We start from the raw sequence: 26,380 nt of genomic DNA on the forward strand, positions 1-26,380 counted from the left end.
ACTCTACAAACCGTTATTACTCCATACTCCATGTGTTGCCGTACTTTAGCCAGAAAATAAGGAGATCGTTTACTCCTCCCACACTCAATGCTGGACGCCAGCCCTTGTGCGCGTCACCGGCCCAACGCCTCCAGTCATGGTCGCTCGTACGTCGCGGCATAGGTGTCGGTGGCGTCCAACCAGCCGTCCCATGGTCTCACAACTTCGAGCATTGCGTGTCGCAGGAGTCGTCGCTCGTTGTAGCACCTAGTCGCCGCAGTAGTAGCACGCCACACGGCCGTTCCAGCAGCACCATGCACCACCGCGCAGCTCCTTCGGCGTCACCACTTGCACCATGGTAACCCTGCCATATCCGGTTGAAGCTTTTTCTATTGCCGATTGTAGCTTTTTTGGTTGTCCGTTGTAGCTTTCTTTGGCCTTGATTGCAGCTTTCCTCACCGTGGTCGCAGCTTTCCCTATCACTGGTCACGGCCATCGCGTCACCAATTGCAGCTCCATCGTGGGACGGTTGCATCTTGTCATAGCAAGGTTGCAGCATTCCCATGGTGTCGTAGTGGTCGGGCGCCGTCGTCGCCAGTGGTCGCCGTTCGCAGATCCGCCCTTGCTAGTCGAGCAGGATGTAGTCGCCCCGTAGAAAAACGTCGCCGTCTTGTTACAAGCCGACATCTATGTCGTTGCAGGACCTAGCAGCCGCCATCGTAGCACATCCGTCACTGCATCGGCGTGCCGCCGGCCAAACTTTCAATGTCCCGATTGAAGCTTTTTTCATCTATGATTGAAGCTTGTTATGTAAACGATTGCAACTCCTTTCGTTTTGCTGTGTCCGATTGAAACTTTGTATATCTTCCGGTTGAAGCTTTTTTCACCTATAGTTGAAGCTTTTTAAGTAACGGTTGCAACTTTTTCAGTTTGGCAGTGGCTGGTTGAAGCTTCCGCTGTCGATGAATAAAGCTTTTTCGATCTAGGCTTGAAGCTTTTTTATCAATGGTTGTAACACCTGTATCGGTAGTTTCAACATCTCTGCCGCCCCTCTGTTTTATTCATCGGTTCTAGCTTTTGGATTCATCGGTTGCAGCGTCTGTACATTCGAATGCAACAATTTTATAGCAGGAGTAGTACTCAATGCAGGCGGGAGGTAGAAGAAAGGTAGAAGATAAGGCAAACGATAATTAAGAAGAAAAAAAGGAACCGTCACACAGGGTCCATCACGTACGTAAATCTCAACGGAAGCAGTTTTGTGTGGGCCTGTGTAGCCAGCGTGGCGCCCGGCCCATCACCTGTGTGATGCGCGTGCATGTGCATGCGCGCACGAAAGCGACGCGGCCGGCCGAAAGTTGCGCCGGCGCGCCGTACACAAACATTTACTACCTTCGTATATATATATATTTTTTGAGAAGAACATGCTTTACTTTATTGATCAATAGAGCGAACTACAGGAATAATAGAAGTATCATGAGGGTGTAACAGCCATACATGGCGACCCTCCCCTAAATGTAAAGCATGTCGCGCTAATTCATGAGCCTCCTTATTGGAGAGACGTCTCTCATGGGTGAAAGAATAGGCCTGAAACTCCCTGCTCGAGTCGATGATCTCCTGCACGATTGGAGCAATTGTACCCATAGTACCAGTATGTATGTCCTTGACCACCGATAGGCAATCGGAAGCCACCTTTAAATGAGTAAGTGCAAGGTCCCTGGCTAATGCAATAGCCTCACGTCATGCCAAAACTTCCAGTATGTGCGGATCCGTCATGCCATGGAATACCGTCGCTGCTGAGCCAGCATATGCCCCTGAGTGATCCCGACAAACCGCACTAATAGCCCCCACAGGAGGTTGTTTACAAATCGCAGCATCAACATTTATCTTGTGATGATCCGCCGGTGGTGGTATCCAAACTGGCGCCCGTTCCGGGGCTTTTTTGGGCTTCATTATTTCATGTGACATGGAAGCAACACTCAAATCTGCCAGAAACCATGTGATAAATGAATGGGTCCCCATGGGGCTCTGGTGCTCCCCTTCGTGGATGAGCTTTCGCCGCGCCCCCCATATAGCCCATAATGTCACGGTTAGCTTCGTGAACTCGGCATGAGGCATCGATTCTTGCATACTAAAGCGCCATGCCTTTGCATTCGGTTCTGCTGTTGCTATAACATGCTCAACCAGCTTCGGGTCACCTAGCGCCCAAACACAACGCGCCATTGTGCACATGATGAGTGAATGCATCCACGAGTCCTCCTCTCCACAGATGGCACAACGCGACGATGTGGCCATATTACGATGACGAAGGACATCCGCCGTGGGTATAGAACATTGTGCAAGTCTCCATAGGAGTACCTTCAGTTTTGATGGCACCACAACCTTCCAAATATTGGTCCAACTAGCTTCCTCTCTCACTCTGTCAGCCGGGCCTAATCGTCCTTCGAGCCAAGCCTCCCGCCTTAGCTTCGTGTTGATGAGCATCCGGTACGCCGAGCGAACGGAGAAGGAACCCTTGTGTTCATGAGCCCAAGCCCACAAATCCCGGCATTGTCTTGTGGCTAGAGGAATATTGAGGATCACTTCCGCATCTATTGGGAGGAAAGTTGCACGAACCAAGTCCTGCTTCCATCTGGCATTTATGCTGTCAATGAGCTCGGACACAAACTGTGGCCGATGTTGGCTCAAGCAAACTATTGGTCTGAGCGATGCCTCCTTTTGTACCCAGTTGTGCTGCCATATCAAATTATCTCGTCCATCACCTATGCGTTTGATAAGGCCCTGCGAGAGGATCTCCTTGCCCTCCACGATTGCTCGCCATATCTGGGATGGTTGGTTACCTAGTGAAGCATCAAGAAAGTCTATGGTTGGGAAGTAACGCGCTTTCAGAATTTTTGCACTTAGTGATTCAGGTGTTTGTAGGATTCTCCACGCTTGTCTTGCCAACAAAGCAAGGTTAAACAACTCAATGTCCCGAAAACCCAATCCACCTTCATATTTTGGCCTTGTCATCTTCTCCCAGGAGACCCAATTTGTCTTCCTCTCGCCCCGTTTACTCCCCCACCAGAATTTACGTATGATGGAGTTAATGTGAAGACAGAGGCCCCGAGGTAGCTTGAAACAAGCCATAGAGTAAACCGGTATAGATTGAGCTACAAACTTTATAAGTACTTCTTTTCCACCGGATGATAACACCTTTTCCATCCATCCCTTAACTTTGTTCCAAACTCTGTCCTTCAAATATTTAAAGGCCCCGTTTTTGCTGCTCCCGACATCCGTAAGCATGCCCAAATACTTCTCTGATAGACTTTCATTGTGAACATTGAGGGTAGTTTTCATACTCTCTTTAATACCCTGCGAGCAGCCCTTGCTAAAAAACACGGAACATTTATCCAAGTTTATTTTCTGTCCAGAAGCATTGCAGTATGATTCCAACAAAGAGGATACCTGAATAGCCCCCTCAACACTAGCCTTGACGAACAGCAGGCTGTCATCTACGAAAAGAAGGTGGCTTACCAGCGGAGCCGTATCTGCCACTTTGATCCCATGCACTGGAGATGACTCTGTCTGGTTTTTTAAAAGGCACGAAAGGCCCTCTGCTGCCAGCAAGAAAAGGTAAGGTGATATTGGATCCCCCTGTCGGAGTCCTCGTGAAGGTGTGAATTTCTCAAGTTTCTTTCCATTGAACATTACCGAAAACTTAACTGAACATACCATTCTCATAACTGAGTTGACCCAAGCCGGCGCAAAACCCAGTTTAGACATGATAGCACAGAGGTAGTCCCATTCCAAACGGTCATAGGCCTTCATCATATCAAGTTTAAGAGCACAAAACCCATTCCTCTTTGATCTATTCCTCTTCATAAAATTTAAACACTCATACGCGGAGATGATGTTATCCGTGATCAGCCTTCCCGCGACAAAGGCCGATTGCTCCTCCGATATGATCATAGGAAGAATAGACTTGAGCCTGTTTGCCATAACTTTCGATGCAATCTTGTAGAGTACATTACATAGACTTATAGGACGGAACTATGACAAAAGTGTGGGATTTGTTACCTTGGGAATCAGGACTAGGATAGTATCATTCAGCTCGTTCACTTCTTCCTCCCCTCTCAAGATTTTCAGAATGATAGTAGATACTTCATCCCCACAGAGCTCCCAATGTCTATGAAAGAAATGTGACGGGAACCCATCAGATCCTGGAGCTTTAGTAGGCGCCATCTAAAACAGCGCCGTTTTAATTTCCTCTCTGCTGTACTCGCTCAGCAGCCGCTGGTTCATCTCATTAGTGACTTTGCGGGGAACCACGTCAATCACTTTATGCATGTTCGTTGTCCCCTCCGATGTGAACAGATTTTTGTAGAAGGCCGTAACCATAGTCTCCATCTTTGTTGCATCTTCTACTGTCGTACCATCATGTCTTAACAGACTTTTTATCTTGTTCTTAAGGCGCCGTCTACTTGCCCGTAGGTGAAAGAACTTGGTATCTTATCACCCGCCGCCAACCATATTATACGCGATCTCTGACGCCACATGACCTCCTCTCTGTGATAGAGTTCGATCAAGCGATCTTTAACTTTCTCTTCCTGACAAGTAGGTGCCGTCCTCGCTGGGTCCGCACACATGCTCTCTAGCTGAATCTTTAGAGATCGGATCTCTTCCTTCACACTACCAAACGTAGTTCGGTCCCAATGTTTCAGATTTGTTGACAACGTTTTAATTTTTGCACACAACTCCGCAACCGTGGTTGCACCTGGGCCTTGCCAGTGTTGTTCAATGGTCGCCTGAAAACCCTCATGAGATTCCCACATCATCTCATATCTGAAAGGTCTAGCTTGCCGTGGCTGATCGTCTGCCGTTGAGAGCTGTAGCAAAATTGGTATGTGATATGATGTAGTGGCAGATTTATGAGACAAAACGGCTCCTGGATACATGCTGGACCATGATGGAGTGGCAAGTGCCCTATCGAGGCGCACTCGTGTATATGTCCCTCCGGCTACTCTCTTTTCAAAAGTCCAGTTGTTCCCCGAGAAGCCTAGATCAATAAGGCCACATGTGTCAACTGCCTCCCTAAAACCATTCACCTGTGTCATGCACCGATGACCAACCCCGTCATGTTCATTCAAGCTCAGTACTTCATTGAAATCACCAAAGCACAACCATGGAAGGTCGTTATCTTCAGCGAGAGATCTTAACACGTCCCAAGTCTTGCCTCTATCACTGACTTGTGCTTCGCCGTACATCACTGTGAGCCGCCATGGCGGAGCACCAGGCAAAGTAACATGAGCATCTATGTGATAAGCAGAGTAACCAAAATTTTCTATCTTTATTTCATTATTCCAAAAAATACCGAGACCACCACTTCTACCAGAGCTGCTAACAGCATATGCATTATCATAACCTAGGGTGCTTGCCAAGTTTTCCACTCTATCTCTAGGGAGTTGAGTCTCAACTATACAAAGCACCAACAGAGCAAACTGCCTCGCGAAACCGCGAAGCTCTCGAACTGTCGCGGGTTTGCCCGCCCCGCGATAGTTCCAACATGAGAAACTCATTGGACCCGGCGGCGCTCCTCGGAGGAGCCCGCCACGCTGTCCATATTGCTTTTGTTTGGGGAAAGAAGCAGAAGAATGGAAGTTTCCCAAACTACCTTCGTATGAGGGTAAGATACATACTGGGAGCACCCCAGCCTCCTCAGAGTCAGGGTAAGATACATACTGGGAGCACCCCAGCCTCCTCAGAGATTAGTGATTCCTGGCCGTCGGATGCTTTGTTTGATGTGTTTTAGGCCGTTCGATCACGAGATGGAGGGATCTGGGACGTTGGATCGAAAAGAGACACTGTAGATCGAAACAGTGTAAAAATCTTGTGCCACCGCCTGCTATTCATGTGCCCCGCCGAGGGCATTTTTGGTGTTTCGCCTGGTTGGAAAAGTGCCCGATAGCACTAGGGTGAGACCGTGAGAGGCTGAGAGCGAGTTGGGTCGTCCCCTTCCCCTCGAGCCCACTCTCCTCTCCTTCCCGGCGCCGCCAGCCATCCTCCCCGTCCCGCGCCTTCTCCTCCCCACCGTCCGCTCCCTCCCAAAGAAGCAGCAGCCCCCGCCCGTCGCCCAAGAGCCGAAGCCCGCCACCAAGCAATCGCTCCCTCTCTTCTTCCTCCTGCCTCACCTCTCTCTCCCCCCCTCCAAACCCTAGCCCCGCACCAGCCTCCCTGCCCCGCCGCCGTCATCTCCTTCGCCCAGTCGGCCGCCGCCGCACCGCACGAGGTGGGATGCGAGGAGGCAGGCGAGCAGGGGCTGGGGAGCAGCGGAGACGCGCGGGTGAGCAGGATAGCTACGCGACGGAGCTGAACGGGACCACGGACGGAACTGTGTGCCTGTGCCGGGAGCGTGGGCAGACAACTGGAGACGACGAGGAGGGCTTCTACGGCGTACTCCAGCTCCGGCGAGGCTCCGGTAAGTCCCTCCACTCATCGACATCCCATCCTCTCTTCCTCACCCCGTCCTATCTCCCTCCCAGATCCACCACGCAGCTCTGTAGCTCGCTCAGTCGCCCGGACGCCAACGCCATGGAGGACGCCACTCCACCCCTGCTCCGGTCCATGCCCCCGACGCCACGGAGGACGCCCCTCCACCCCTGCTCTAGCCTGAAGGTACTCCACCCCTGCTCCATCCCAGTTTTGGTCAAAACTGAATGTTGAATGCTCCTGCTGCATCAAGCTGTTGTTTCACAATTTAAAACTGAGTTTTTAAAATTCTGTTCTGTACTATGGTCTCTCTATTTTGTCAATCTGTTGTAAGCATTTATGTTATGGAGTAAGTTTTAAACAAATTCAGTAGAGTTCCAAACCATTAAGTTCTGAACCATTGCAGTATGTTTTAAACAAATTCAGTAGAGTTTTAAACAAATTACTAGATCATTAAGTTCTGAACCATTGCAAATTCTGAAATTTTTCATCGACGACAATGGCTCCTCCTCTTCCAAGTCTAGCCCATCGACGACGATGGCTCTGAAATGAACATGTAACAAAATGAACATGTATGCACAAGTGTCCCTCCTCCAAGTTTGCAGTGTGATATAGTACAAGTCTGCAAGTGCTCTGCAATTCTGTTTTTATACCCTGTATGGTGCCTAAGTTACAGTAAGTCAGTGGTTAACTGAACTACTGAAGATTGTACTGAAGATGCATGAGTAACAATAATCTTTTGTTGTTTTGGAGGTGTTGATTGCCATTGTGCAATTTGATTCAGTTTTAAAATATTGCACGTCTTGGTTTGGTTCAGTTTGTACGTATGTGCAATCAATTGATTTGAAGTAGAGCTGGATTCATGGTGAGAAATGGATTTAAAATTAGAGTTGGGTCCATTGTTGTGACTTTCTTGTGCAGAAGAGTTGGATCTTTTTACTCACAACATTTCTTTTGCTCCGATTCAGGTTCATTCTTGTGTATTATTCTTTACTATCAAGTCTGAAGTTAGTGGTTCTTGAGTGAGATGCGTAAGCTACTACCGTCTGTATCTGCTCCATCTGTGTGCTGGTGAACAAGTTAATTAAGATCTAAATGTGTTGTCCCAGATCCAGATGGGTTGGTTTTGAGTTATTGTTTGGGTTAGAAAATTTTCAAACCATGCATCTGTTAACATTTAGAGAAAACTACATGTGTTTATTTTGGGTTGTAGTTCAGAGAGCACTTCCATGTTGCCGTGAATGCTGGGTGCTGTTCTGACATGCTTATTTGTCTCATTTTGCTTTGTTCTTTTTTACTTATATGGTGATCTCCTTTTTCCTTATGTTAGCAGTGAGTTGTTTCTGTTTTTCTGGTTTTCCATTGCTCCTAAAATGTACATCGAAATCAGTGTGGCTGTATTCAGAGAGATGAGCTACTATGTAGACATTATTTGTTTTTGTTATGTACTTGGTTACTTAATAATCATTCTTGATATTGAAAAGGGACAGAAATAAGCTGAGTATTGGACCTGACTGAGTAGTGTTTGCTGGTTAACACATCTATGTTACTGGACTTGTTCTTTTTTCTTCCCACGGTTTGTCATCTAAAATGAATTAACCTCGGAAGAGGATTACTCTTCCTCGTTCTGGGCTAGGAATTCGTTGCTATGTGATGCATCGTTTGGTCCTACTCCAGTGTTGTTTTGCCTTCTTTGACTCAGCTCATGTTGCGTTTGGCTTGGAGACTACTGAAATGAAAATGTGTTGGGGCGATTATGTGTTGCAGGTAAAGAAACAAATTTTCATTTCTTTTGGCTTGCTATTAATTGTCACTTGCGTACACATGATTAGGTTGGTCACGGATTTGTGCAGCTAGCTAGCATTGCTAATATTGTGTGTTGCTCCAGAAATAGATCAAGTGATACTTTAATTTTTGTTCGTCTAATGATTTTTTTGTTACTTCCTTTTGAGCGCTTAGCCATGTCGTGTTTCACTCATGTGGAACTCAAGATTTGGTAGTAGCGCATAACTCATGATTTGACAAACAGTTAAATTCCTATATTTTAGTATATCTTATTATCTTTCTTATTTCTGTTCCTGAACTGAACTTCACCATTTTCTACAAAATTATAAGAGCAATGATGGTTTGGACAAATGATTATGGTTGCTTATTTATTTTCTTGGTGTTCGATTACTAATGTAGAGAAATATAATTATATGATTTTACCATTATTATCAGATGAGGAAGTGATAGGTTCGTAAAATGACAATAGTTACCTATCTCTCATCTCTACTGTATTCATGTAAATGCCCATGTCTTTTTCCATTATTATCAGTTGATATGTTCTTCACTGCACACAAATCATTCTTACTATACTATCAGATATTAATAGCACATGCTCTTTTGAGGGAAATGGGGATGGCACTATATTTTGGTCTTCTGCCCAGAAATCTTTAGAGTACGTTATCTTTCAACTTCCTAATTATAAATTGTTGGAATTTCTTATGCTTTCAGTGATGCAACTTGATGTTTTATTGTTGTCTTTTGAGGGAAATGGGGATGGCACTATCTTTCGGTCTTCCTAATTAGATATAAGCAACTGCTTACCCACACCGTATAACTTCGGTTTGCTCCCTCACTGCAGCATTACTCTGTTCCATACACTAAGAAGTTTGAAGCGTGCTGGTTGCCACTCACGCTGCTGCTCTGCTTGGAGGCGTCGTCGTCGACTGGAGGAGCGCCGAATCGTTGTCCTCGAGTTCGTGCACTTCAGGAAGAACACGGCTCGAGGTGAGACGTCACGCATCCGTCGTGCGGAGGTAGAGGTGAGCGCCTCTCCACTTCCCCCATTTCCTCCGTCTCTCTCTGGTCTGATCCTTTTTATTTTGCAGCTTGACATATAGGTTAGTGTGTGTGTGTGTGTGTGTGTGTGTGTGTGTGCAGCAGCTCTAGAGGGACCAAGGTCGAGGTAGACACTGCTCCTATCGAGGCTAGCCTGCCGTAGGGACGAATCAGGTCCCTAGACCCTTATGAGCCCTAATTTTCATGGAGCAAGGTGCATCTTGCCGCTTTTGCTTTTGGTAAAAAGGAATCCCTATTGTTATGTTGGTAGCCTCTTTGCAAGTTTATTCTGCCTTTTTGACATTTTTTGTTCTATCTTGCTATGCATTGTATCATATTACAGTTGTGTGCTCAAACCAACTGAGCTTAATTCACATATATAGATATTTAAGAATGTGGGGATGATGCCCAATTGGCAAGGTTTGCAATATTGTAGGAACCATTTGGAGATGGGTTGTAGATATTAAGCTATGTAGGAGATGATTTTGAGGTAACAAGCCTTCAGCTTGCTTTCTGTTAACCTTTGTATGCATGGGTTCAGTTTGATGCAATCTAGGCATTGTTTGTTGTCGAATGGATTATTTTTTCCTGCTAGGTAACATCTGATGCTTGGAATGCATTATTTCTGATGGCCCAGAAAAAAACTCTTTGTACATATTTTTTTGTTTATATGCATACAAGATGCATGTTTATGCCTCATACCTGCTGATTTATATGACTGAGGAACTCTCTTTCTTCCTAGATGTGTCCATATGCTCTTCATTGATATAACATCTTCTTACTTGTATATTATTCACATATAGCATCTCATTTCTTGGTTGATTGCTTATATATATATATTCAACTTCTCTTTCCTGGCATTCACATATTACAAGCTAAATAAAGTTTTCCATTCCTTCTGGCCACTTATAGATGTAACTAGAAGCATGGATGATCTGTGATGCTGGCAATTTTCAGATTGCACCCATTTAATTATAGCACAATATATCACATTTGTGGTAAATTTAGAAAAGCTTGTGCGTACCCTTTTAGTAGTCAATATGGTTCAGATGCAGTATTTTTTATTTCCTTTTTTGCTTTCAGCACACACATATGGCATTGAAGTTCTTTATCATGTATGTAGGCAGATTAGTTGTGTCACTTACTGATGCTCTTATGGTACAGTACACTATTAGGGTGTTGGGCCCAGAAAAAGGAAGAGTAATCCTCTTCCAAGGTTAATTTTGTGCCTACTTCTTTATGTACATAACTCATGATTTGACAAATAGTTAAGTTCCCTATAGTTTAGTATTTCTTTCTCTTTCTCTTTCCTATTTATGGTTCTGGAACAAAACTTCCATCCTTTTCTACAAAATTAGAAGAGAAAAAAAATATTGACAGATGATTATGATTGCTTATTTATTTTCTTGGTGTTAGATTACTAATGTTGAGAACTATAATTTTTATTGATGGTCGCTCGATGGTGCTGAGCACCATGTGAGGTCATTATAATTCATATATAAGTCAACATATTCTTCCGCTGCTAATTAGCAGTGTTTGGTCTATTTAATTTCAAACATATCTATTATTCGCCAAGGCTCCTGCCTACTTCCATAATGATGCTATCCCATAATTAGATTGGTGTCTAAAACTGAGCCCCCTCTTAACTCCATTTCTCTGCAGTAAATGAAGCCCATAGGTGGAGGGATTTGGATGATCTGTAGTCAAAGGATACCATCAAGCAAGCGGACGCACAAGGAGGGTCGCCCCGGAGTAGAGGTAGAGGACGTTGCCAGCTGCATCTCTCTCTGACCTAAAGCCCACCTTGGCATGGATGTGATCAGCGTTGATCCCCAACATTGGCAAGCATTGTAAGTTCCCTCTTCTTATGTTTCTGGTATAAATATACCACATATATGTTCATATGCAGAAGATAAAGATAGACTATTATCGGCGGTTATTTTACTTAGTTGTAGATACTGAATAGTTTGTTTAAATTATGATAGTTTAAAAGAAGTATTATGGTGTAGTGCAATAATAATTTTAATTTAAAATTGCTGACCTTGCATCATATTTTTGTTGTGTATGTGGGCAGTGTGTTCAAGTTGATCTGGAACAATTTGAAGGGTTTCCTCGACACAAAATCTTAAGCCAAGGTTTACTTAAGCACCTCGAATTAAACGTATAGAAGTTTAAAATTGTAATGTTTCAGGTTCTTTGCCACATTATGTATGTTTTGTTATTTTTTTAATAATTGGACCTATTTGCTATGTGGAACATGTAGCATTTACTTGATCATAATCTAATTCAATTTTTGACCACCGTCTTTTTGGCTCTTGGTTTCAACATTTGCAGTATCGGTTAGTCATTGTCTTGACACGACATTTTATGCAACGACTCCAACTTCTTGAGCCATTCTCTATATATGAATGAGCCTCGCCGTTAAATAAACGAACAATGTTTCCTCCATATATGAATGACACAATGACACTATGGATTTTCCAGTCAACTGATCATCCTAATCCTCATCCTGTATTCAATACATTTATGTTCCATTGCTAACTAACGTTCATTTGTGTTGTCTTCCTCAGGATGGAAATGTTCCTCGACACAATGACGAACATCAACGTAGGAACAACCTTTTTATTTTATTTTTTGTTGCCTCTACTGTATTGTTATTGCCACAAAGATTTACCTGGACACAGAGCCATCATGATGTGTTTAAAAATGGTTACATTATCCTTTTTCTAACCTGACGGTGTTAGAAACATCTTAGCATTCAAGCAGGTTTAGTTCATTGTTTATTAATTCCAATTATGTAAAAAAATCACTGATTATCGCTTGACAGAAAATATTTTGATATGCCATCATGTGCATGGGCGAAGAACCTGGATGTTATTTACATGTTTTGGATAATTGATGATTCTTTTGAATGAAAAAAATATCAGATAAAAGAAAGCATGTCATAATGCTTATAGATTGAAACTTTGGTTCCTTTTAAGAGGCCCACTTGGATCCCGCCTTCCCAGTCTGCATGAATCTTCCTAATTCGGCAAAGCCTTGAAACGTCGATGCTTTTGTGTGACCTAAATGATAACTTTTGCAACACCCAAAACTGTACGCTGCCTTATAGTTTCATGACAATGTTGAACTACATGTGAATGTTTCTTCCTTTTATTTTGTTATATCATGTTTGAATAGGTACGCTAAACTTGATCCTACTAAATTGAGCATTCACTACTTGGCCATAGCGTTGCCTCCACTTTCCAGGGGCCCCGATTTTCGAAATTGCAGCCCACTGCGCACGAGCAGGCCCAGTGGCTGGCACGCAGCTTAATTAACTTTTGGGCATTTCCTATGCGGGCGCCTTAAGCGCCGGTTTCTTCTGTTGCCGCAAACGGGCGCATACCCCGCGCCGTGCTGGGCCGGCCCATTTCATTCTTTTTCTTTCTGATAAAAAACTGCAGCAAAAATTTTTGCGAATGGCAGGGCTCGAACTCGCGACCTCTCCATTGAAACAGTAGCACACTAACTAACAGACCACAATACCTATTGTGTGCATGTACTTATTTTCATTCTTTTATTTACGTAGGCCGCGAGAGCCCACCAAACCGGATTTCACTGCTCGCTGATTTCTGGGCGTTTTTTTCCTTTTATTTCTGGTTCCTTTTTTATTTTTATTTTCTCAATTTCCTTTTTATATTTTCTTAAAAATGCGAATTTTGATAAATTCGTGAAAGTTTTAAAATTGAATGAATTTTTATCAAATCGATGAACTATTTTTAAAATTCGATGAAAATTTTAAAATTCCATGAACTTTTTAAAATGTGAACAATTATTGAGAACATGAACAAAAATTTATATACGATGAGTGATTTTCAAATATACACTAAACATTTTTTTCGGTGTATGATGAACAATTTTCAACTACACAGTGAACATTTTTGTGATATACATTGAAATAATTTAAAACATATTATACATTTTTTATATAGATGAACAAATTTTATACATTGAACAATTTTGTAATATAATCTGAACAATTTTTAACTACACATTGAACAATTTTGTGATATACGCTGAAAAACTATTTAAATACCCATTGAACATTTTTTGATGTACACTGAACTTTCCTTACTGACCTTTTTAAAATTTCACGAGTTTTCAAATCCGTGAACTTTTTCCTGAAATGAGCGAACATTTTTGAATACATGAATCTTTTTTTAAAACAAATTCGTGAAACTTCTTTTTTTTGTTCGTCAGCTTTTTTTTTTGGAACAGTGCGGCTTCAGTTATGTATTAACAGTATCACGGTAAAGTCTGCATATCGAAAGAAGTAGCTCGATTGGTTATCCTGCGCGTGCGGCACGTCGTTGGCGCGAGTTCGAATCCTCGCTGCTAACTGCACCAATATTTTTACTGTTTTTTACGTTGGCGCTACGTGATACTGGGCCGGCCCACGAGGGCGCTGCAGTGGGCGCCAATTGTGTTCAGCTTTTACGTTGGCGCTACGTGATACTGGGCCGGCCCACGAGGGCGCTGCAGTGGGCGCCAATTGTGTTCAGCGGCGCTGAAGGCGCCCTATAGGAGCTCCCAGCTCCCCTCAAAAAAAAAAAGAAGCAGGCCACCAGATTCGATGCGGCACCAGACAATCCCCTGTCAAACCGTTCGTCTCGTGGAGATCTAAACCTCCGGCGGCCACGCTGCAGCGGCGGCTCGGGGTCTTTTCTTTTCCTCTCTTCCTCCGCGGCGTAGATCAATTTTCATCAGTCAGGACGACACCATCAAAACATTTCTCTTCTTCCTCGACCACGTGACGATGGCATATCAAAGATCACAATTTTTTGATTCTAGTATTAGGTTTGTTCGTTTTTCTCCCTACTCTTCGTCTGATTCCATAGTATTGCTCCCTTAGTTTTCCCCTAATCCCCATATTCAATATGTTTGAGAGAGAGTTCAAGAAGGTTGGCAGCGGAAAGGGATTGTTGGCAGCCACATCCTTCGGGGCTGTCCAACCCTCCCAAGGCAAGGTCCCGTGGGATTTGGATTCATGTCATTAAGGCATGGTTTCATTCTTGCAGCGACACCACAACAGGACAGAGGCCACAGACCAAGTTTTGATCCTTCAGGTGCTTTTATTTCAACTTCATTTTATAATTTGCATATTGTTTGTGTTACATGTTTCATACTAAGATGACATGTACTCCCTATGTAAACGAATATAAGGTAGTGATCTAAAACATCTTATATTTGTTTACAGAGGCAGTACAAAGTATATGTCTGGGTACAGAAAAAAATGTACTAGCGGTTTTCTTCAATTCAATGTTTGTCATAATAAGATGATGAGTAGTTTCCATCCGATTATTATATAGTATGACTAATGAGCGAAGATAATATTTATGTGATATGTTCAATATTGTAGTTGTTACTGAAATATAAGCAAGCCTTCTAAAAATAACTATGCGAAGAGGCCTCATTTTATCAAATTGCACCAGAGGCTCGCATGTGTCAAGACTAGGCCTGGATATACAATTGTTGTTTCTGTAGAGATAGGCCTCATATTAAAGTTTGGCACAGGGCCCTCGATTTTGCCGGCTCGGCCCTGCGTACAAGGAGCTGCATGGAAAGCTGCGTCATGCACGCTTCGGTTTCTTTTTCGGTTATCAGTTTAATACCGAACCGACTGATATGAGTTTGGTTATTGAAAGTAAAAACCGAATTTAGCTATATACCAAGAATAAAAACCGAAAATTCGGTTTATTCGGCTACGGTTTCGGTTCGGTCTTCGGTTGGTCGGTTTTTATGTTCACCCCTAGCGTCTAGCATTGTTGGTGGTCGTGTGGAGGTGTGTCTCCAACGGATCTATCTTTGGTGGATTTGCTCGGATCTCGTCGTTGTTCGTCTACGTTCGTGTGTCTTCGGTTTGGATTTTTCCGATCTACGTTATTCTTCATCGGCGGCGGTTGCTGTTCTGGTGCTCTGATCTTATGGGGCCTTAGCACGACGACTTTCTGACTATTTACTACAACAAGTTGTGCCCGACTCCGATGATGGAGGGGCGATGACGGCGGCGCGCCTTCGGCTCGCTTCAGTGCTTTTAGTCGTCGCTAAGTGGTGTACAGGTCTGGATGTAATTTTTATTATTTCTAATCTTTATTGTACTGTCATTATTAAAAATAAATAGATTAGAAGTTTTTCCAAAAAGAAGTTTAACATACCAGAGCTAGACCTCCCATGCTAACATGTGGAGCCCGCACATGTGGTGTACGCTGATGTGGCATTGGTCTCGAGAGTATGTGGCATTGGTCTGATAACCGCGCCTATAGAAAGAGTAGCCAGGACCGTACATGTGAGCGTATTTGTTGGAATTTTGCCAGTAGACCTTTGGTCCAAAGCCCGACTAAAATTCTGAAATTTTCTTGGCCCATTCATGCACACATGTGAGTGGAGTGAGTGAGGCTAAAGTTTAGTCCCACCTCATAAGTTGAGAGAGAGTTGCACCTCTTTATAAGGTGGGCTCTTCTATCACTTGTATGAGCATGAAAAGAGAAGACCTACACGCGCGTTCCTCCTCGCTCGCCGCGCCGCGGGTTGCGGGATTGAGCCGAGCCGAGGACAGAGCTATACATGTTGGGAAAAATTAATGAGTCATTAATTAATAATTAACGGACGCGGGGTTTACTTCCACGACCTACCCGGCCCGCACTATATCACTACTAGGGAAAAGCCCAGCAGCAGCGCGGGTTTTGGGCTTCTCAGTAGCGCGGGTACCGGCGCTACTAATAAGGCGCTACAGCTAACGTATAGCAGTAGCGCCTGTTGTTCCACGCTACTGCTATACATGAATAGCTGTAGCGCTCTTTAGAAAAGGGCGCTACTGATATTATCTGCAGCGCCGTTTATAAGGAAGCGCTACTGGTAAGGCGGCGCTACTGCTAAATTTCCCCCCCTCGCTACTACTAGTTTTATTAGTTTTTTTTCCTGCATATTTGTTTTGTATTTGTTTTGTATTTGAATAAGCTTTATACAATAATCTTTAGCATATCATCCACATACAAATGTAATCATAGCATATACATACAATTAGTCTCATCAAATCATGTCATCATCATAATCATCATCCAACACAAAGTGGTCTCTTGTCAACAATCTCGAAAATAGCGATACAAGTCTCAATTACTTGCAAATACATCGTCATCCATCTAAACAATGATATACGCGAGAATAGTTATCACTTTGAGTACATGAGTTCGTATCCCTTGCTCGCATTAGCGTGAACCTAAACTAACTACTGCCTGTCGCTCGGAAACCGAAAACTGGTACACCTGGGCCTGACACTCCGGCCACTTGTCGTATATATACTCCTGGCGTAGCACTTCTTCGCCATCTATGATCTATGCACCTGCATCGTCACATGAGTCGATGATATGCAACATATATAGTTGAGCAACAGAAAGAGACAGACTTGGCAAAAATAGAAACAATATATCATAAGCATAAATAGCAAAGTTCATCGTACCCAAAATGCCCTAACTAGAGTGATTTTCGCTAGTCGAGGAGGAGGATGGTTTAATTACATCACAAATAAAGTTTCACCGTGCATAACTCAAAGTTTTGTCATAAAAGCAAATATGGACTAAACGGACACATTGTCATATATCGACAATCCCTCCATCATGTCGTGCCATCCATCCATGTTAGGGAGATAGTCCTCGAGCTTAGTGAAAGGCTTCATGTCGAGACGCTGAGAGGCTATCCATGTTCGGACGTCTTCCCGCGACATTTGTCCTTCTGCGTAGAACATCCCTGTTTTTCCAACAACCTCATTCATGATGATTTGGGCAAGTTCGCGCTAGATGTTATAGAACTCAGCTCGAAGTCGATGATCCTCGATATCTCCTATGTCCTTTGCCCATTGCAGAATATGGGCATCGCCAGATCTAGGTGACATGTGAAGGTTCTGGTGATCCTGTCTGTACTCTAGCATGTGGTGTAGGACATATAATCCATCATTAAGAGAATCGTTCGGTTGCTGGATGCAGCAGAAGTCGGTCTTATGGCTCAAGGCGGCCCTGCCGCCCCTTCTCTTCTTGTCCCTAACCTCTCCACCCCTTGCTTGGTAGTAAAACATAGCACTGTCGAGAACATCTTTGATGCGGGTGTAATCCTTTTTGTGAATGTTCTTCAACGAGTCCAAGTAAAGAGCGTGGGAGAATCGGGGATAGAGGATGATGAGGACGGCGCGCCCGCCGTTGCGCAAAATAAGTACACCTCAAATTAATTAGCCTACACCGTGCAAATGAATTATTGAAATCAAAGGAAGAAGGATAGCAGCGCGGATGACTTACACGGAATGATAAGGCACGAGAATCGCCTCCTTGTCCTTATTGGCGAGCATGAAACTGACGATGTAATCCCTCGCGTATTCACGCTGCTCTACACAGACTCCCAAGAAGCCCTCGTGCATGTAGTACGGGTCAACGACACAAATATGACGTATCTGCTCAACCCCAATGATGTAGTTCATGTGCAAGGCATAAAGGCGGACAAACGTAAAATCCAGCTTCTTCACGTGAAACATGTCGAATATGTAATCGAATCGGAGGAAGAACTTATCCGCGGGGAAGCTGTCGACATACGACATTTGCCGCGGAACGTTAACCACGTAGAGTGGGTATCCTGGATCTTTCGAGGCGATGAAGCCTTTCTCTACTCGTAGCACATCGTCATGAAGTCTCCATAGATCGCCGAATCTGGCCCGTAGCGCTGTTGCAGGTAGGATTGGTTGACCGGGGATATGCCATTTATCCGCATCGGGGATATCTATACGGTCCTGAAGCCGAGGCTGCTGAGGCGGCTGGATCATAGAATCAACTTTTTTGCCTTTCCTCGCTCTCTTCCTAGACTTCTTTACTACCGGAAGGTCATCAATAATACGTTGAGACGGTAATTCAGGCACCGACTCATGACGCTCAAACCCTGAGGAGGCGCTAGTATAGACACACTGTTCAGCGCCATCATCATCCTCATCCTCATCCACGGCGACATCATCAGCGACTAATGGAGCCTCCTCCTTACCCCGTCCGCTATCACCGAACCCGACACCCGATGCTAATTGGGTAGGTGGGGTGTTGATGTTCATACCTTGCTGAGGCTGCGTGCTCGTGGGTGTGCTCTCGGCCGCCTCCAGACGAAGCAGACTCTTTGGCCACAACAGGACCCACCCATTGCAACAATCACCAAGCCGCCGCGGGGTCTCGTCGTCATCCCCCACTAGTATTAGAGGAGGCAAATTCTCGTGGCCCAGTTTGACACTAGCCACGGAAACCTTGAAGATGTTCGGGGGGATCGGCCGGCTGTGGAACAATGGTTCCTTTGGCTCCATTATCGTCGCCTTCCCCACGTCCACCTTCTGTTCACCGATGGTGTACAATATGGTGCACGGGGTTTCGTTGGCCTGCAAAGAAAAGTCTGCGACGTGAGACATCCAAAAGGCAATGAGAACGGGAGATTATACATTTATATTGAAGGGGGCCGGTGTGACAGATACCGTGAGGGCGTTGAGCTCAGCCAAAGAGGAGGCACCACCGAGCACGTCCGGTGCGGAAGCCGGTGCGGGAGCAGGTGCTGGAGCCGGTGTGGGAGCCGGTGCGGGAGCCGGTGCGGGAGCAGGTGCGGGAGCCAGTGCGGGAGAAGGTACGGGAGCCGATGCGGGAGCAGGTGCGGGAGACGGTGCGGGAGCCGGTGCGGGAGCAGGTGCGGCCAAGAAGTCAGCAAGGGGAAAGTCCTCTGCATTTTTTTTCTGGATTTTTCCTTGTCCAAGTGAAAACGCCCGTCACCAAGGAAGTAGACATATCTGCAATCGCCTGTTTTGCGGCAGCTACCGCCGTTGCGACTGTCTGAGATGATTTCTTCTCAACCGCAATCTCAACCTTCTTGTCGATGTTTTCTTCAGTTAACCTCCGTCTTTCCTTTCTCTCCTCCGTGGTCTCACGGTAGTACTTCTTCCACGTGGCGCCGTCTCCGACACCGTGCACGCGTCCATACGACGGTCGAGTATCCACCGGTTGTCGTTTCAATATGTTCAACGCCCAGTTGAATGGAGTGTCCCACTTGGGCCTCGCCAATGCCTCAGACGGCGAGTCACTTTCGGCCGCAATCCGGTGCTGCTCTCTCTGCAAAAGGCACAAGGATCATTTACAAATATGACTAACGTGTGCAGTCGAATTGATCAGAAACTAAAATTACCAGCAGTCTCATGAACTCCGTAATGACCAGTGTTGTCTCGTAAACCTTCTTCACTGGGTCCCAACGGTGCCGGGCCCTCAGGACGTCACGCTCCTGCGGGACGGTGAAATCCGCCAAGGGGTCTGGGATGCCCAGACTCGCGGCTTCCGCATCCTCCTTGGCCCATATGGACCTCTTTCCGCCGTAACCACGGCTTCCGAGGTGGTGGCTCCCAATGTTCCTCTTTTCAAACCCCTTCATGTACTTAGACTTTTTTTTGGCAGCTTCGGCCTCGCAAGCCTCCTTGAATATTTGAAACTGCTCTTCCGTGATTGTCGGATTATCCTTTACAATCTCAGAGTAGGGTTCCCCATCGTTGATCTTTGCTTTCACTCGATTTTTCCAGGCGGCCAACGCGTCGCTAAACTTGGTCATGGCGTGTTTGTTTATCTTCTTCATTGTCGGGTTCTCGTGTGGATCTTCATAATCCTTCTCATTCCGGCCCGGAAACAAGAATATCTGGTGAAACTTCTTTAGGAGGGAGCTCCTCATATTTTCTATCTTCTGTAGTTTCTCATCGTTGATGGTGGCGGTTGTCCGTACGATGCATCCTATTTGATTGCCGTAGCACGCGCACGCTTCCTCGGGCGCCTTTGGCTCAAAATTGCCGTTGTCCACCTCCGTGACCACTAGTCTAGTAGTCCTGAGTTTGTTAGGAACCCGTTGCCTCTTTGCTTTCGGTTCTACACCGGCTCCGCTCCCCGAGGCAGCACCGGTCTCAGCGCCGGTCTCGATGCCGGTCTGAATCTCAGTGCCGGTCTCAGTCTCAGCACCGGTTTGCGTGTCGATCTCAGTCCCCGCTGCCACTGGTGGGCCCAGCAACAACATCGGTTGATCGTCGGTAAGGCTAAAAAATTCGTCTGCCGCCCGGTAGACGTCGTCGCAATCGTTGCTAGCCATGTTTCCTATGATTAAATCTAGTAAATTAATTCTAGACCTAATAAAATGAATAATGACATAAAAAAGGATTATTGTTTTGCAGGAATGTTGACTCCTTCCTGGTGCGGCAAATCCCGGGCACTCGATATGTCCTAGTTTGTAGCACAAGTCATGCCAAAATTCACCGAAAATTTCGGCATGACCTTTGCTAAAAAGTGGACAAATCGAGAACCTAAAATTTGCCGGAACAGAAATGAATCAACATTCCGGCAAAACATAGGCCACTCAGCATCATTCCCTGGAAACAACAAAGCCACTTGGTGTCAGGACCCCGACTCGATGTCACATCGATCTAGCCGGTAACACCTCATATCACTTTGCGGCCTCACGCACGGTATCCCCACGGGTGTCGCCTTACCTTTGCCCGGGACCGTTTACGCCTTTTGGCTCACGTGTATGATAGTGTCGCTAGCATCCATATGATAAGGAGCCCGGGCTGACATGACTAGTCGTAAACCCAAAGTGGCACAGACTTACAGGGACAGGCATCCATGACCCAGCTTCGAACGTGTCGGTCATCAGCAAGTGGGTCCGGGCTGTAGCACTGGGCTAGCAGGACTCCGGTAAACCGGGCTGTAGCGGGCTAACAGGACTCCGGTACTCAATGCGTGACATTTCCCTGAAGGGACAGACACAGGAACGAAGAAGGACACATGCCGGCCAGCCTAAGTGTTCCAGAGCAGTAGCAAGCTACCATGGCTCAGCGGTAACACTAGGAGATATTTCCCGGTAAGAGAGGCTACTAAAGATAAACAACTAGGTAGTCAGATCCCACACATACCAAGCATTTCAATCATACACACAATATGCTCGATATGCGCAAATACAACGAAGCATCACAACATGACTCTACGACACAAGTACTTTATTTAAGGCTCAGGGAGCCATACATAACATACACAAAGGTACGGGTCTCACGACCCAACATTCAAGTCATACAGTCATACAAACCAGCAGCGGAAGTAACTTGTCTGAGTACAGACAACTAGTAAAATAAAAGAGGCTTGGAAAGCCTAGCTATACTACATGGTCCTTCACAAGCTCAGGATCACCACCTGGGCCTTTAGCCTACTCGTTGATGTCAACGTCTACGTAGAACCCATCAGAAGGGGTTGCAGCGTCTTCTGTAAAATGTAAATTATAGCAACATGAGTACAAAGGTACTCAGCAAGACTTACATCAGATCCTACATACATGCATATTATCAAGAAGGGTTGGTGGAGTTATTGCAGCAAGCCAGCTTTGACTCTTGGCTAGACTATCCTACGATACTTCAACTTGAAATGGTTTTGCGCACACGAGTCCACTACTCACCACTTCAATACACTACTGAGGATCCACCTCCGTCTCCCTACGGAAGAGCCATCCTCGGCACTCACACTTATCTTGAGGCTTTTAGTAGTTTCCATTTACTTGTCTATGAACTGTATAGGCAACCAAGTAGTCCTTTACCGCGGACGCGGCTATTCGAATATATCATGATAACCCTGCAGGGGTGTACTTCTTCATACATGTTTCCACCACTTAGCGTCTGCACACGACATGTGCTCGGCAGACTTCAAGCGAAAGCCGACGTGGGTGTAGACCACGACCTACCTAAACACTTAAGCCTCTAGTCCAGGTTTATCGCCTATTCAGGTTCCATCCGCAGGGAGTCCGGCCGAGGTTTCCCATACGGCCCCGAACGATGTGAACAGGGTTCCCGAGATACCTAACGGGTATTCGGTACACCCGGCCACGTACCTACCGCATCACAGCCCACCCCTACGGTCAGCGCTGTCCACGGCCTCCAGTAGACTACAAACACCAGAAACTACTTGCAACTCCTGGACAGAGAGCTAGGGTGAATAAGAAGTCGAGCGGGGTCATATTTCAGGGCCCAATGCATGGTAGTAGCTGTATCTTAAATCACACATACAGATCTCAGTGCTTAAGGTCAGCTTCAATGAAACAACCCACCATGTACTCCTACATGGCCTCTCATCGATACCTTTACCAAATCGTGTTCACCACACCACTCTCATTACCGACATAATCATTTCACTCTAGCCCATCACCCAGATGAACCAGACCTGACACGACTCTAAGCATAGCAGGCATAGCAAGGTAGGAACAACACATACATATGGCTCAATCAACTCCTACACATGCTAGTGGGTTTCATCTAGTTACTGTGGCAATGACAGGTCATGCAGAGGAAATGGGTTCAACTACCGTAGCACACAGCAGTTTGAATCGTGTTGTCTTAATGCAGTAAAAGAGAGCAGGAGCGAGAACATGGGATTGTATCGATATGATCAAATGGTTGGTTGCTTGCCTGATGGTTCGATGCACGGATACGGTTCTTCGTTAGGGTAGTCACGGTACTCCTCGGGGACAGATCCTGTCGTAAAGGATAACGATACACAGGCATCACCAAACAATGTGCAACAATATGATGCATGCATGAAACATGGCAATATGAGTGTGTTGGGCTAATGCAACTAAAGCTACCAACGCTGTCAGGACCCCGACTCGATGTCACATCGATCTAGCTGGTAACACCTCATATCACTTTGCGGCCTCACGCACGGTATCCCCACGGGTGTCGTCTTACCTTTTCCCGGGACCGTTTGCGCCTTTTGGCTCGCGTATATGAAAGTGTCGCTAGCATCCATATGATAAAGAGCCCGGGCTGACATGACTAGTCGTAAACCCAAAGTGGCACAGACTTACAGGGACAGGCATCCATGACCCAGCTTCAAACGTGTCGGTCATCAGCAAGTGGGTCCGGGCTGTAGCACTGGGCTAGCAGGACTCCGGTAAACCGGGCTGTAGCGGGCTAACAGGACTCCGGTACTCAAAGCGTGACATTTCCCCGAAGGGACAGACACAGGAACGAAGAAGGACACATGCCGGCCAGCCTAAGTGTTCCAGAGCAGTAGCAAGCTACCATGGCTCAGCGGTAACACTAGGAGACATTTCCCGGTAAGAGAGGCTACTAAAGATAAACAACTAGATAGTCAGATCCTACACATACCAAGCATTTCAATCATACACACAATATGCTCGATATGTGCAAATACAACGAAGCATCACAACATGACTCTACGACACAAGTACTTTATTTAAGGCTCAGGGAGCCATACATAACATACACAAAGGTACGGGTCTCACGACCCAACATTCAAGTCATACAGTCATACAAACCAGCAGCGGAAGTAACTTGTCTGAGTACAGACAACTAGTAAAATAAAAGAGGCTTGGAAAGCCTAGCTATACTACATGGTCCTTCACAAGCTCAGGATCACCACCTGGGCCTTTAGCCTACTCGTTGATGTCAACGTCTACGTAGAACCCATCAGAAGGGGTTGCAGCGTCTTCTGTAAAATGTAAATTATAGCAACATGAGTACAAAGGTACTCAGCAAGACTTACATCAGATCCTACATACATGCATATTATCAAGAAGGGTTGGTGGAGTTATTGCAGCAAGCCAGCTTTGACTCTTGGCTAGACTATCCTACGATACTTCAACTTGAAATGGTTTTGCGCACACGAGTCCACTACTCACCACTTCAATACACTACTGAGGATCCACCTCCGTCTCCCTACGGAAGAGCCATCCTCGGCACTCACACTTATCTTGAGGCTTTTAGTAGTTTCCATTTACTTGTCTATGAACTGTATAGGCAACCAAGTAGTCCTTTACCGCGGACGCGGCTATTCGAATAGATCATGATAACCCTGCAGGGGTGTACTTCTTCATACATGTTTCCACCACTTAGCGTCTGCACACGACATGTGCTCGGCAGACTTCAAGCGAAAGCCGACGTGGGTGTAGACCACGACCTACCTAAACACTTAAGCCTCTAGTCCAGGTTTATCGCCTATTCAGGTTCCATCCGCAGGGAGTCCGGCCGAGGTTTCCCATACGGCCCCGAACGATGTGAACAGGGTTCCCGAGATACCTAACGGGTATTCGGTACACCGTGCCACGTACCTACCGCATCAGAGCCCACCCCTACGGTCAGCGCTGTCCACGGCCTCCAGTAGGCTACAAACACCAGAAACTACTTGCAACTCCTGGACAGAGAGCTAGGGTGAATAAGAAGTCGAGCGGGGTCATATTTCAGGGCCCAATGCATGGTAGTAGCTGTATCTTAAATCACACATACAGATCTCAGTGCTTAAGGTCGGCTTCAATGAAACAACCCACCATGTACTCCTACATGGCCTCTCATCGATACCTTTACCAAATCGTGTTCACCACACCACTCTCATTACCGACATAATCATTTCACTCTAGCCCATCACCCAGATGAACCAGACCTGACACGACTCTAAGCATAGCAGGCATAGCAAGGTAGGAACAACACATACATATGGCTCAATCAACTCCTACACATGCTAGTGGGTTTCATCTAGTTACTGTGGCAATGACAGGTCATGCAGAGGAAGTGGGTTCAACTACCGTAGCACACAGCAGTTTGAAACGCGTTGTCTTAATGCAGTAAAACGAGCAGGAGCGAGAACATGGGATTGTATCGATATGATCAAATGGTTGGTTTCTTGCCTGATGGTTCGATGCACTGATACGGTTCTTCGTTAGGGTAATCACGGTACTCCTCGGAGGCAGAACCTGTCGCAAAGGACACCGATACACAACCATCACCAAACAATGTGCAACAATATGATGCATGCATGAGACATAGCAATATGAGTGTGTTGGGCTAATGCAACTAAGACCAGAGGGGTTTGAACCAATTTGAATCAAAGATTCAAATTTCAAACTCAAAACATGGCCTTTTAAAGTGCTTTTCCTTGTTCTGCATTAAACATCAAGTTAACTTGTTTAGTCATGCATGAAAATAGTACAGATGGATAGATTGGATTTTTCTGATCATTTTTCATATATAATTTGTCTGATTTGGAGTTACAGAATAAAAGTTATGAATTTTTGAAGTTTAAATAATATTCTGGAATTTCTTGATTTAAATTAAATCCAGAAATATATATATTGCGCCAACATGACGTCAGCATGACGTCAGTGGTCAACTGCGGCTGGCTGGGGTCAAACCTGACGTGTGGGGTCCACACGTCAGTGACAGGGGGGTTTAACAGGGTTAATTTAATCCTAATTAGGAGTTAGTGGCGCTGGGGCCCACTGGTCAGTGTCAGGGGGGTTAATTAAGCGGTGATTAGCACTAATCTAACCACCTGGCCGACGGGGCCCACGCGTCAGTGACTCTGGGGGGGTCAAACCCCAGGTCGAACGGGTCAAACCCACCGGCGACATGACGCCGGCGAGGCCCGAGACGGCGGCGCGATACGGAAACGCGCTGCAGGGCACGGGCGAGGCCGTGCTTGGGCTCGTTGGAGAGCCCTTGCTCCCGCGCGTCGAACGGTGGTGGTGGCCGTGCCTGTGGTGGCCGGTACCGACGACGGCGAGCTCGTGAGCGGCGGCCGGAGTTCGGGTGCGGTCGGGATCGGCGCTGCCGCTCGCAGGCAAGGGAGCTGAGGCGCTGGAGGGGCTCTACGGGTCGCGGCAAGCACAACGGGTGCACGCCCGTGACCAAATGGTCACCGGGGCTTCGTCGGCGACGAGCCCGTGCGGCGGAGTGTCTCGGCTCCGGTAGAGGGGCGGCTAGAGCTCGAAATCGAACATGGGGTTAGGGGGAAACGAATCAGGGGCTCACGGGGATCATGCAGGGAGGGTCAGCGAGCTCGGGGAAGCACGAACGGCGGCGAATCGACGGCGACCATCGGCGGCGGTCGAGGATGAAGACGATGGCGTGGAGGCGATGCAGAGCTTCCCGAGGGGCTTGGCTTGGTGGGGAGGAAGAGGGGGTCGCGGCGGAGCTCCTGAGCTCAGCGGAGGGGCGAGGGGTGGCCGGTGACGGCTGCTATGGCGAACGGCGGCGAGGGGT

At 46.2% G+C, this 26,380-nt stretch overlaps 1 protein-coding gene across 7 annotated transcripts; it reads left to right on the forward strand.

Moving 5' to 3' along the window:
• Positions 1-5,969: 5,969 nt before the first annotated feature.
• On the forward strand, positions 5,970-12,232 carry LOC119278717. Of its 7 annotated transcripts, XR_005137929.1 has the most exons (8): positions 5,970-6,433; positions 6,498-6,630; positions 8,809-8,884; positions 9,071-9,251; positions 9,370-9,757; positions 10,930-11,117; positions 11,342-11,402; positions 11,838-12,232. XR_005137929.1 is itself a non-coding variant. In XM_037560048.1 (3 exons), exons 1-2 carry the CDS (start codon positions 6,250-6,252, stop codon positions 9,218-9,220), a joined length of 531 nt encoding a protein of 176 aa, XP_037415945.1. In that variant the 5' UTR covers positions 5,970-6,249; the 3' UTR covers positions 9,221-9,251; positions 9,318-9,352. The 7 variants fall into 7 exon arrangements, 1 of the variants encoding a protein (XP_037415945.1); XR_005137930.1 differs by lacking the exon at positions 11,342-11,402; XR_005137933.1 differs by lacking the exon at positions 11,838-12,232 and having other exon boundaries at positions 9,370-9,481; positions 11,342-11,794.
• The last annotated feature ends 14,148 nt before the right edge of the window (positions 12,233-26,380 follow it).

Source organism: Triticum dicoccoides, chromosome 3B (genome assembly GCF_002162155.2).
Source record: "Triticum dicoccoides isolate Atlit2015 ecotype Zavitan chromosome 3B, WEW_v2.0, whole genome shotgun sequence".
NCBI classification, from domain to species: Eukaryota; Viridiplantae; Streptophyta; class Magnoliopsida; order Poales; family Poaceae; genus Triticum; species Triticum dicoccoides.

Coding starts and splice junctions, on each gene's coding strand:
- LOC119278717 (XM_037560048.1), top strand. CDS start 6,250: ATGCGAGGAGGCAGGCGAGCAGGGGCTGGGGAGCAGCGGAGACGCGCG. Junction 6,631..9,070: donor ACCCCTGCTCTAGCCTGAAG/GTACTCCACCCC, acceptor CCCTCACTGCAG/CATTACTCTGTTCCATACAC.